Source organism: Melospiza melodia, chromosome 2 (assembly GCF_035770615.1).
Source record: "Melospiza melodia melodia isolate bMelMel2 chromosome 2, bMelMel2.pri, whole genome shotgun sequence".
Taxonomy (NCBI): domain Eukaryota; kingdom Metazoa; phylum Chordata; class Aves; order Passeriformes; family Passerellidae; genus Melospiza; species Melospiza melodia.
The window spans coordinates 137,998,410-138,011,933 of NC_086195.1; the positions used below are offsets into that span (position 1 = coordinate 137,998,410).

General features: G+C 38.6%; 1 protein-coding gene across 3 annotated transcripts in view; it reads left to right on the plus strand.

The window, feature by feature from the left end:
- Positions 1-13,524, plus strand: part of CADM2 (cell adhesion molecule 2) — a 572,300-nt gene that overhangs the window by 550,859 nt on the left and 7,917 nt on the right. For all 3 annotated transcript variants that reach the window (XM_063150069.1, XM_063150071.1, XM_063150070.1), the window contains one exon: positions 12,048-12,173. In XM_063150069.1, the coding sequence (XP_063006139.1) occupies positions 12,048-12,173 (126 nt within the window). The remainder of the gene's footprint in view (positions 1-12,047; positions 12,174-13,524) is intronic.

Consider the following 13,524-nt stretch of genomic DNA (forward strand, 5'->3'; position numbering starts at 1 on the left):
AAAGGCAACAGACTTATTAGGAAGGAAGGAGAAAAGTTTCTCAGCAGTGGCATTTGAAAAAGTTGTGTTAATTCCAGATTTGTTTAGCACATTATTTTCTACTTTCACCATTTGTCTTCTTGACTTCCTAAAGGGAGGACTAAGTTTTTAGAGGTCTTTTAAAAGGAAATGTCATTTAATGAACCACTTCAGTTAAGTAAGAGTGGATGCTAAGTGATGCAAGCTAATGAGACAATTTAAGGTGAAGGGTTTATATAGCAAATCTCATGCAGTTAGAATAAGAACTGAGTAGGGAAAGAAAGGAAAAGCTGTTGGAATGATCGCATAGGAGATGAGAAAAATATTTCTAGATTTTTCTTAGGCTCATAATGATTCCCAGAACTTTCTTCTGGACATATGTCTAGGTGGAAACAAATTTTAACCACTGCAGTACAAAGATGCTGTTCTTTGAAGAGCTATACAACAGTAAAGGGTTTTTGCTCAACTTTAGAGCAAGAATTTACAAGGCCAATACTCTCCTTGATTTATAAAGTGTCCTGCTACACTTTCTGGGCAGAATGAATGTGCAATAAGAACCATGACAATGTAATAGAGTAGAGCAGAATATCCATCATTTGACTAGGAAATGATATTTGGCGTTTTTTTTTTTTTTTTAATAAGCTTTTTATTCTCAATTCTGAATTATTTTTCTTGTTGATATGTGAGCTATAAAGCTGGAGAAGCTGTAAATCATAAAAAAAGCCCTTCAAACCACAATTAGTTGCTCTGTAAATATCCTTCAGACATTTTTTTCCCCAACCTTTCTTTCTTACCATAAGTTTTTAAAAGACCTTCAGTAATGTACTAAATTTTGACTGCCTACATGTTGCAGCCACCATTGCAAGGAGAGCTGTAAAGTAAATCGTGAAATGGCCACTTCATTGTCTATTTTTTCCATGAAATTTGTGTTGTTTTATTTTTGAAGTTTCTGGTTGGGATTTCTCTTAAATTGAAGGCTCTGAACTACTGGGTTTTTATTTGGATTTTTTTGTTTGTTTTTTTTTTTTTTTTTTTTTTTCTGAAGATAGTGTTTATTTGAAACTACTGGCATATTTTGCTGGATTTTTCTGATACTTAAAGTTTTACTCTAGAACACAACTGATACTTATTTCCCCAGTGTTAGACTTTCTACAGCTTTCCAGCATCTGGAACAATCTCAGGCTGCTATTAAATTGGGTCTGCCATCTTCAAACAGTGTGAGCACAATCAGCATTTAGTAAAATAAACATGGCCCCATTATTTCCTAATGCCTTGCTTAACAGCTTTAAGATTAGACCACGTCCCCCATGCTCCCAGTAGGCAGCACTTTAACAGTGAGTAATATTTCTGTCTGCCGTCGTCAAGTAATCCCAAATGTAAGTAATTTACAGGCTGGCATTAGGGACTGTTACAAGAGACATATTGTAATATGTCACTGAAAATCAGCCTGCCTCTGCACATTTGATCAACAGCCAGATGGAGGCTTTTATCACATTTATTTAATCTGAAATATACATAGTAATTACAGTGGACCTCTGGATTCTCGGTCCTCGTCGCTGTCTCAGGAGAAGGTAGGAAATGAATCTGTCAGCTGCAGGCTGGTGGGGATGTGACCCCCTTGGTAGAATCTGGGTGTGTTACAGCTACTGCTGCTGGAATTAATGCATGTTGCCAAGTTAAAAAAAAAGAAAAGAGGCCCATAAAGCAAAGACTGTGTAACTTTATTTTTTTTATTAATACAGAAAGCCTTTAGGAAAGCAAAGACCAATGTTACTCTTAGCAAACCCATTACCAATCGATGGCTTTAAGAGCAAACACTCTCTTACTAATAGCTGGATGGTATTTAACTTAAAGGCATCTGAAAACAACAGGCTTAATGTTCCCAGAGGAGAATTTGGTTAAGATATTGAATTCCATCAAGCATGTCATTATTAAAAGGGGAAAATATTGTTGTTTCCATTAGTACAGAGTTGGCATATAAAGAACGGATAGCATTCAATTAAACCACAAGAAAAAAATTCAAACAAATTGAAGGTAGATTTATCTCTTGGGCAGGAACTTCACAAATGGATGTTGCCATTGTCACAAAGAATTTTATAAGATTTTGTGCCCTAATTAGAGCAGCTGTAGAAGATGCCTTACATATTAATGGTGGTGCTGACCTTATAAATAATTTACCCCTCACTCCTGTTACTCTGTGCATTACAGAAGGCTATCTTTGCTAATGACTCTCACATCTCTCTTTCTGAGATGAGCTGGATCAGTCAACATCCACTTTTGGATCAGTTACTACCCTAACCACAAGTATGCATGGCTAATCTGGAGATACACTGACAGATAAAATATACTATTAACTGCCAAAGAGGCTCTCCTATTACAGTTACTCTTACTGAGTAGTCCCATGACAGATTAAATTGCTGTTCAGCCTGAATAAGGTGTCAGATTCTGGCTGTAAGTGGCTGGTTTACTGGGGTGTTTTGATGTCATTATAGGCTTATAATTAGTCTAATCTGATTTGGTAAGAAAAAAATTAGTATGACAAGCATAAAGAATTCATTTGAACAATAGGTTTTCTTCCACCACAGAACTAAGTTTTAATTAGAGCTGTTCTTCAATTAAATTAAATCTGCCCTTCTTGGTTTTAAAACTCTCATGAACATATTCAGTACAATGTACCTTGTACAACTGTGAATCTGTTGCTGCCTCTCTGATCTTTACCCATCCTTACCTGTTCTTAACTTACTTTACATGTGTGGCTTTGCCTTACTGATGACAAAACTTCTTCTCCCCAGTTTTTCTGCCATCAGGATCAGCTTTGTTTCTCTCTCTCTCTCTGTCTCTCTCTACTGATCCTCCCCATCCATTTGTTTCATGCCATTTCTTGACTGAAAGTGTGTCATTCTCCCACTGCTTACTTGTGGTGGTATTTATTATTTGAGCTCTGCAGTGATGCTGCTTAGCTCTGAGAGGCAATCAGGGCAGGGGTTCATGTAACAGCATGGAAAACAAGACGGCAGAAAAGCCACAGTGGAAATATTTATGCCACTTTCCAGTGGGCTTCAGCTCTTGGGGCTTCCTCCAGTTAGAGGAGGAAGCTTTGAGTGATCCCTTTGGTGCTTTGAATGATCACTGTCTCAGCAATCTCCCCATCATTCCTGTAGTGTATTATGGTGATAATGAGTTGCTTTCTCCTGAATTGTGACTGCTAAGGCTGCCAGGGACCATGTGAGTCTGGCCCCAGCCCCTGTGATGGCAGCCAGCAGCAGATGCCCACGCTCAGCCAGCTCTGCAGAGCACAGGTGCCACGCTCCCTTCCCACACGTCCTGGCCATGTTTACTACAGCAAATCAAAGGCTGTGGGAAGTGACCAAAAGCCACAGATTAAAGACACTCTAAGAAAGGGAGAAGAAACTGGCACCTCCAGTTTCTGTATTTATGAGAGAATGGTTTATTATTTATATAAATAATTAACTTCTGGTAACAGGAGAAGGAGCTGTGTGCACACTAACCCCATCTGGTCTCTGGTCTTTTTTGACAAAGAAAACCAAGAGCAAGGATCTTCCTATATTAATTGATGGAAAGATATCAAAAGAAAAATGGCGCTTCTGAAATGTGTTTTTTTCTCCCAAAGTAGGAAGTCATGATTGTCATTTTTCTAGATAGAGATAGGATCTTCTTTGTTCCCTTTTTCTTTTTTTTTTAAGTATCGAATAGGTGGATGTTTCCAAAGTTCAATCTTTTTTTACTGCAATGAAGGCATTGAGCATTCTGGAGCTTCACAAGAAAATGAAAATTAAAATGCTGGAACAGTTGACTCATTCAACTTAACAGGGAAATTTTCATGTCATCTATGCCATTTGTGTCTTTTCTACAGCCTACAGAAGTTATAGCTGGATGGACAAGTATTTCTTCAAATCCAGAATTGACTTAATTATCCTCTACAGAAAATAAGAGGAAGGCAAAACATTGCAGATTTCAGTTCTTTTTTTTCCTAAGACAAAGTCTGAAGCAATTAATGAGTTTATTGACAGCCAAAAATATAATGTTGTCAATAAGAAAAGTCTTTTATGTACTCTAATTAGAGGAACTGTTCCCTTCAGGAAACTGGAGCTTTTACAGTGGCATTAAGGAAAAAAAAGAGAAAGGAAAAAAGAATCTTTAAAAAAAAATGTGTCAATGACACAGGCACAAAATATGGAAAAAGGCTCTAACGACCCTGAAAAATATTGCTAAACTTTTCATCTCAATATTGTAGGTATACAGCTCTCTTCTAAGCATTAAAATAAAATACATTTGCACAATAAATAGGTATGGGTAGTGCTTTTATTCACTTTGACAAGGGCTACCTGCTCACAAATATATATCAGGACACATTTACATTTTTCTGTCCACTGAAAGAAGTCTTGGCTTCATGAGAACAACAGGAGCTCTTGAAAAGGAGCTCTGGTTTCAGCTGCTGAAATATTGTGTAGGGCTTTTATCTTACTGGGACATAGGCTCTTCTTAATGGGAATGTATGTAAAATTCAGTACTGTGAAAAAAAAAAGAAAACAAAGGCAAAATGGGCCAAATGTGCCACTGCAGTAGCATGGGAAGAAAAGGCTATCAATTCCTTTGAAGGTTTAGAAGTATTTTTTTCTGCCTGTCTTTGCTATGGTTGATGATGTTCTACTATTAAAAGAGCAGTTTGTATGTGCTGTATATTAGCGCAATGTTTTGTTCTTCTTTGCTTCAGGCACTGAAGGATAAAGAAGCTTGTCACATATTTTAAGTTTGGAATTGGTTAATAACAGAATGCATTTTCAACAAATTTCACAACCAGCCCCTTTGGGCAGCTACTCTTTGCAATTTAAATGAAGGTGCAGAAAGTTTCTTTCTTTTCCCACTTAACAATAGTTTCACAAGTTTGGCGTACATGTACTTTAGTGGTTAGTAGTATATTACAAAAAGAGATTAAAAACACCTGTTTCAGCCTTCCAGGCCATGCAAGAGAAATTGAACTCTGGGGTGCCCAAATTAAGGTGTTAAAATGGGTAAATTCTAACTTGGCAGCATTTATCACAGACAGCACTTCTGCCACTTTTCCTAAGGCAAATACCTTGTCAGCTATCACTTCAGTCTGACCTTCTATCCATAATGTGGTACAATTCCTGCTTTAGTCTTTTTTCCTACTGATGTAAAACCAGATCTTTGAGGTACTGTTTTGATGTTTTTATTTGGAGGTTTTTGGGTTGGGGGTTTTTTAGCTTGTTTGCTTTGATTTTTCCTAAGTTTTACCTTTTTTTTTCCCCCAAAACATGCCTTGGTGGGACAATTAAATATTTTATGAACCCTACGGCTAAATCTTGGCAATGACATTAGTCTGAATATATTTCAGAGCCCAAGTTTTGCCATAAGCTGCAGAAAGAAATCTTCTCTGGTTTCCATGAGATTGTGCCTTGTGGCTTTTTAACTGAATTATGGAAATACTGCAGTGTGAGCTGAGACAAGAAGGAAAAGAAGCACGAAGGGTGGGCTTTGGGGAAAGGAGAAAAAGGTGAGGAAGCAAGGGCTCAGAGGTTATAAATGCCACCTAGCCATGTGAAAACTTGAAACAGGATCTGTGCCACTGGACACCAAAGTATATGCAATGGAGAGAGACCTCTAATGAAAAATTGATTCTTGGGCAGAGATTTTCACAGAAGCTTTTGTCTCTATTAGAGCTTTTATAAAGGCATCCTTCCTACACATTTTCTGATATCTAATAAGCTCTGAGCCCCTGCTGCAACCTGTCCTCTCAGGTTAGTTATAAGAAAACAAGACTCTGAAGTTCTTTACTGTCTCTTAAAACTTGTTGTAATGGAACCCCGTTTCATAAGTAATTTGAGCAGAGTGAAAGAGAATATTCACACAAGCTCTTGTCTCCTTGGGAAATTAAGTTGATATGAAGAAAAAATTCACTGGGGAGTATTTCTAATGTAATTTACATTCACTGATGGACTTCAGAAATCCTCCTACTGCTCTCCCCCTACAGTTGTTGCAGTTTGGTCTCTGCTGGTTAGGACACTTCAAAGCAGGTTTAAATATCTCATGATTTGAGGCTCCCTGCTAGATTTTCTCCAAAAATCTTCACAGTCTCCCACCACTCATTTTCACGCTCACCTGCGCTGTTTCAACAGCCTTTCAAATAAGACAGAGCTAATTATTTAATTTTAATTTAATTTTTGTACTTTTTAGGGTTTCCCACCCTAAAATTCACCTTGCTTTACTGAACTGATTATTCAATGCCCTTAAAATAATAGCTTTTTGTAAAAATATTAAATATTAGTGAGTTGTACTGAGGGTTATAGCAAGTCCCTCAATATGTAGAAATAATCAGCAGTCATTTTAAGAGATTTTTCTACCATATAAATTGTAACACAAAGCCATGCCACAGGAGCCCTTATAGGAGCAATTCTACTTTGCAGCAGCATTTGATTATTCATTAAATCAAAGTAAAAGTAAAAGTGACTGTAGGCTGGTGGTTTCAATACTTCTGTGAGAAATGGGACAGCCCTTTCTTTTCCCAGCCTTAAGGAACAGTAATTTATGAATTATACATATATTAATAACTCTTCACTTTGTGAATGCTATTAAAGCTCCACAGCAAATTGGGATATTTCCAATTTTTTGTATAGTAGAAATGGTCAAAACAAATTATTATTTTGGATTCCTCAAAACCTAGGTCATCTCATGCTCAGAGTGATTTTTTTTAAAACTTCACCATATCAGCCAAAAATACATATTGATAAAGTTCTGCAAAAGAGAGGGCTACTTGAGCACATATTCCCCCAAATATGCCATTTCAGCATTCACAAATGTGCTTGTTTTGCCTTTGCTCAGGAAAGGGTTATCTGACCCTTTCCTGCAGCCTGCTCAGTCAAGTCAACTCTGCATAAATAAGAAGGAAACTTTGCATGAAGAAAGTGAAATTAGGTGAATAATTAACATACACTTTATGCAAAAGCATGAAAAACTATTCCAAAATTTCTCTGCATAACTAAAGTGTGAATTCATATTAAAATATTCTACATTGAAACTTTGTCAGCAGGTCATGAAAAGCGTATATCGAGTTATTTCTTGGGTCTAAGGTTTATCTGATGTGTTTCATCTCTTAAAAAATGAGGCTTTTTTTTTTCTCTTAGTCATTTTAAGAGTGTTATTTAATTTAAATGTGTTTTGTTTAATTTAAGTGTATTCACAGTTTGTGAACAAACAGTAACAGGGAAAACCCAAAAGCTGAAAATGGGTAAATTTTCACATCATTGGCAATCAGTATTTTGAAGAAGCTTTCTAAATTTAGGCAGGGGGGGAAAGAGCAAACAAAAGAGTATAGTGAGGTTTTATAAGATTTTCTTAGTTTTATCAAAGGATAACTATCTCTGAAGATCTAGTCTGATTGCAAAATTGTAATTCCATTGTTTCAGGCCATGGGTACTGTAGCTGCCTGTGCTCATGTAGTAAAAACCAGTATGTATTAAAACACTAACAGTGTAATCTTTTTTTTTCTTCTTCTTCTTTTTTTATAGAAACAGCTGAATTATAAGTATTTATTGCACAATTGCATACCTAATATTTCATTTGCTGGAGTTGTGTGTATGGCAGGGTAGGATTTACTTGGCAAAGTCCATTAAGCTTAAAACGTGAATCTTAAAATAATCTGAATATTATTATGCTTTTTGGAAAGCAGACTGTGGAGTGGTCAGTGGTTTCAGAAACTTTATTGGCAGCTGCTAAGACTTGTGCCCAGAACACTTGAATGATTATGCACATTCACTGTATAAATACCTAAAATACAAAAAAGTGTAGCTTCCAAATCCCTGTATTTCTGTCTTTCAGATACTGCTTGGGCACATTTTGAAATAGTAATTATTTATACCACGATAGAAAGCCCCAGATCTATAATTCACTCATGGGGTTTAGGTCATTTCATGAAAGGCAAAAGTATAGTGCATTACTCTGTATGCATAATGTAGAGCATGTTTATATTTAATGCTAGCATTATTTTTATATGAGGAGACTATTCATGAGGTATGCTTCCTGTTCAGAATATTGTTTATGTCGTGCAGATTTTCATTTTGAGATGGGAAAAAATGTTTGTTTCCCAGGAAAATGTTGGCCAATTTTAAGAATCTTTCTTTATTTCCTTTGCTTCCATCTTTTCCTTTCTCTCCTTCATTTCATTTTTCCTTTTTAACAAAGAAATTGTTCACTGATAATATAGTAGTAATAGGTTATGTATAAGGTTTTGGGGTTTTCTTGGACAAACTCCTCTAGTTTGATACCAACCAATCTAATCTGGCTTTGGTAGCAAGGTTGAAATTAGAGCAAAAAATATGCTGCTACTTTTGCAGTCCAATGAGTACCTACATTAATTTTAATGTTTAAAAAATTCAGCTTATGGAAATATTGGAATCTCATTAATCCACAGTAATAGGTGGAAACCTTGTGTTGAGGCTGGCTTTGGGTCACTTCTTGTAGTCACAGCAGGTGTGTCAGAGGAGGAGTGAGTTACTCTGAGGAGGATGAAAACACAGAGATGTATTTATCTCAGTGTATTGTGAGGATTTTTATCTGTAATGTTTATTACAGCTCACAGAGGACACATGTTGTACGTCTGGGTATTGAGCTAAGGCTGTGTGCTTCAATCAGCTTTGCAAAAATGCCTGTAGATAAAGTTCTGTGCGAACCCTTCTCTGGATTATGCCCTGCATCAGGAAGTATATTATCCCTTAAAAGATCTCCTTTTATTCTTCACTGTTACTGGCAGCACACCAGCAGGAGCCAATTTTTAGTGGGAAAACACGTTTGTGCTGCTCCTGTCCCAGTGCTGCCAAAGAGCATCTCCTGCAGGTCACACACAAGGCTTGGGGACATGGGTGGTGCTCAGAGGCCAAATGGGTCCTGCCCTTTTGCTGCAGGGAGGAGCCTCACTCAACATTGCCACAGGCAGCGCAAAAGGAGGAATTTTCTAGATGGCTCAAGCAAGCTGGCATTCCTGCAGCAAGCTGTCACCTTCCATCTTCTCAAGCAAGCACCCATGTCCTCCTTGCTCTGCTCAGAAAACAAAGCCCTGCAAGGCAAGAGAGAGGATGGATGAATGCTCCAAGCTCCTGCTTTTGGAAGGCAATGCTTCAGCACTCTTGCTTTCCCCCTGTGAGTCTGCTGGTGCCCAGGATTTGGGGTCAGATTTAATGACCAAAATGGAACCAAAATGCTGGGCTGGTGATGTGTACTCAGCCTGGTGCCACCACCAGCAGCACCATGCCAGGAGGATGTGGAGGTGGAAGAGGATGCAGGAGAGCTGACTTTTTAAGGTGTTTCTAGCTTTTTAGAGGGCAAATACCTATTATTTGCCATCATTTCCACAGAAGTGCTATGACCAGCTTCCCCAAAGTCCGTCTGGGAGCTCAGAAAGCCAGCAATAAGTGACAAAGTCCTGCCTGATGAGTCCAGTGACTGTTATGAGCAGAACTGAATCTGTTCCAATGGCCGCACCACTCTGTGCTCCATCAAGCCTGAAAATGTAGTTGCAGAATGCTTCACAGTTTGCAAAAAGGAAGGGAAAAGAGGATTCTTTTCTTTCATCTATGGAACATTATATACATGTGTGTTTGTAGATCTTGAAATCATAGAATGGCTTGAGTAGGAAGGGACCTTAAAGATCATCTAATTCCATGGGCAGGGACACCTTCCACTAGACCAGCTTGCTCAGAACCCCATCCAACCTGCTCTTGAACACTCCCAGGAATGGGGCAGCCACAGCTTCTCTGGGCAACCTGTGCCACCATCTCACTGCCCCCATAGTGAAAAATTTCTTCCTAAAATCTACTCTAAGCCTACTCTTAGTTTGAAGCTATTTCCCCTTGTTCAATCATTACAAACCCTTGTAAATAGTGTCTCTCCATCTTTCTTGCAGGCTCCCTTCAGGTACTGGAAGGCCACAATTAGGTCACCTGAAAGCCATGTCTTCTCCAGGCTGAACAATCCCAATGCTCTCAGCCTTTCCTCATAGGAGAGGTGCCCCATCCCTCACGTCAACTTGGTGGCCTTCCATGTCCTTCCTGAGCTGGAAACCCCAGAACTGGATGCAGTTCTCCAGATGGGGTCTCAGAAGAATGGCTCAGAAGGACAGAATCCCCTCCCTTGGCTTCTGCCCACGGTGCTTTGGGTGCAGCCCAGGACACATTTGGCTTTCTGGGCTGCAAGAGCACAAGGCCTGCTCACCCACCAGCATCCCCAAGTCCTTCTCAGCCAGACTGGATCTGCCCTGGATCTGTTCATCCCCCAGCCTGGACTGAGAACAGGGTTTGCCCTGACCTGGGTGCAGCACCAGCACTTAGTCTTGTTACACCTCATGAGACTCCCATACCAGATGTATCCATACATCCTAGTGCCATATAGCAATCCTGGTCAGCAGAATGTAATCATGGTATTATGGAATCACACCTCCTCAGCATCATCAGAGCCCTTTCTATCATCCTCACAGATTTGCCCTCTTTTATGTGTAAATATTGTTCCTGCCTTTCCCTTTTGCAAAGCAAAGAAGTTGTTTGCAAACTATTTGAAGAACATAAACAGCTCCTACAAGGGAAATGCCCTTGAAGCAGTGGGAGTGGAATGATTGCAGCATACAGAACATGCTAATAACATCTTCAGAGAATTACTATTACTTCATAGCAGAGGCATTTCATTATAATAGGAACCATGTCATGATCCTCAGAGTAAAACTTTGCCTTCTGCATTTATCTGTTGAGTCAACAGTCACAGGTTACTGGTTTGTTGTTAAAAGCTCTGAAGAATTACTCACCCCAAAGTTGTGCTATTTCCCACGATTGTCTCTTTGCAACTTTTGTGACGCATCGGGCAACAGAACAAGCAAATGACCAACACAGAACACTTGAATCTGACAGTATTCCCAGTGCTCTGAACTGGAAAATGGAGTCTGCTGATTCACTCTGCCATTAGCAGATGTGCAGATGACACCAAGTTGTGGGGGAGTGTTGATCTGGTGGAGGGTAGGAGGGCTCTGCAGAGGGGCCTGGACAGGCTGGGTCAATGGGCTGAGTAGAACAGCATGAGGTTTAACACCACCAAAGTGCAAGCTGTGCCAGAGGAGGTTTAAGTTGGACTTTGGGAAGAATTTCTTCACAGAAAGAGTGATTGGGCATAGGGATGGGCTGGTTAGGGAGGTGGGGGAGTCACCATCCCTGGAGATGTTAAGAAGTGACTGGATGTGGCACTCGGTGCCCTGGACTGCTTGACAAGGTGATGCCACTTCATTGGTTGAGCTTGACAATCTCAAAGGCCTTTTCCATCCCAGCTGACTATGATTCTGTGATATCTATTACAGCTTGGAGTAATAGATATCACACACTGTGTGTTAATTGAGCATTTGTAGAAAATTCACAAGCTGATGCTTGAGTCTGAATGCTCAGTTTCAGTCTGCCTGATACCTTTATCTAACCAAATCCATGCAGACTCAGCCATGTGCAGAGGAACTTGGCCCGGCTGCACTTTATCTGCCTTTTTATTTCTGGTGCAAGAAGGTAGGAATGAGAGGAAGAGAACATATAAGGGTTCCCCACTGAGAATCAATTCTATAAATTATGTATTATGCAGACACTATTCTGCTGATGCTATCCGATCCCCAATTCTTACTTCCTTGTTTTTCCTTCTATAAATAGCTGTGGCCAGGTTTTCAGTTGTAAAGTGACTAGGACAAAGCTAGGAACCTTTTTCATTTAATAACCTCTGCCAAAGAAGAATAGGGTAATATTTTTCATAACTGTGATGTCCTCAGGGTTTTAACAATCTGGGAATACAAGCAGCACTGTGCTGTTGATAAGATACTGGGAGTAAAAGTGGGAATAACGGTGCTGAATATTAAAGAGTGAAATGCCCTATTTTCAGGATGATCACTATAAAACTTGATATTGTGAATTTTTCTGTCTTTTTTTTTCTTTTTTCTCTGTGTAGGATCACTTTTTCTTTTTTGTCTCTCCCTCTAGATCCAAATGCTTTGGCTGGACAGACCGGACCCGATCATGCTCTTATAGGAGGAATAGTGGCTGTAGTTGTCTTTGTAACACTATGTTCTATAATTCTCCTTGGGCGATACCTGGCAAGACATAAAGGTAGGACACGTTTAGGGGAAGTTCAGTCACTCTTGGAAGCAAGGCATGATTTCACCTGGGAGTGCCATTCCCTTTCACCTTCCCCCCTCTGCTAAATGATTAGAACAAAAAATAGTTCTCAGTCCAGTCACAAGTGAAGTCCCCGTGAATTTTTAGCAGTTTTCCAGTGGGCTGGCCAAGGCAAAGGACATGGAGTTAGTGCATGCCCAAGGTCATCTTATAAATCAGTGATTTAGGAGACCAAGGGGTAAGATTGCCCCTTGGTTTTGGATCTGAACTCCAGATGCTTGATTGCATGTTCTCATCATGTTCTCATAGTTTTAACTACCATCTCAGTTCAGCAGAATATATATGCACTGAGTGAACAAAATTTACATTTGAATGGATTTTGCTAATATTTCAAGTATATGTTTAAAAGATAATGTTGGATTCCAGTATTGAGTATTCAAATCAATGATCCTGCTGGAATAAGGGGTTAATTCCTGGGGCTAGCTTTACTTTATTCTGTGGTTTTACCTTAATAATTCTGGTCCCTTCGTTTTCAGCCCCCTCTGCCACTAAAGATAGCAGGAATGGAGTGACGCTGACTTCTGACTTCTCTGTGATTTGATTTTGACCTAGTTAGTTCCAAAATCACACCTTGAGATTTAACCTCTGTACAGCTTGTAGGCCTATTGCTAAAACCCAGAAAAAAAAAAAAAAAAAAGGAAAAGAGAGAGAGGATGAGTGTTGGTATTAATTTATTAATTCAGTAACTCTCATTTTAGATAGGATAATCATACACCTAGCAAACATAAATTGATAAAAAACATCTTTACAATTGGATTATACTACCTGGGAGAAAATCAGAATTTTTTTTTAATGAGCCAGTGAGAGTGTGTCTCTTTTGTTTTACTTTCCTGAATGAACAGTTGTACATCTCATGCCACCATAAATAATGATTTTCACAAAGGGAAATTTGACTATTGTACATATTTCTTCTTTTCATTCTTTCATTTCCAGAGCATAAAAATAGTTGTGATAGTATAATATGAGTTAGTTCAGTTAATAAAACTGCCTCAATTTTGTAATTCTTGGAACTTTTTATGATACAATTCTGTAAAATTAAAGCATAGATATGATCAATATAAAGTGAAATACAAATGATCAGTGGCCATTAAAAAAAGAACTTTTACTAATCTCTAGTTCTTCAAAATTGCTTTGTTTTTGATAGATAGCTATTTCATGAAATAACCAAGATTTTATCACTTATTCTGTAATTGAAAAATATATTGCATTTACTGCAGTTAGATAAAGTGGAGTTTTATTAAAATATTTCCTTAATTTGTTGTGGATATACTATAGTTTGTAT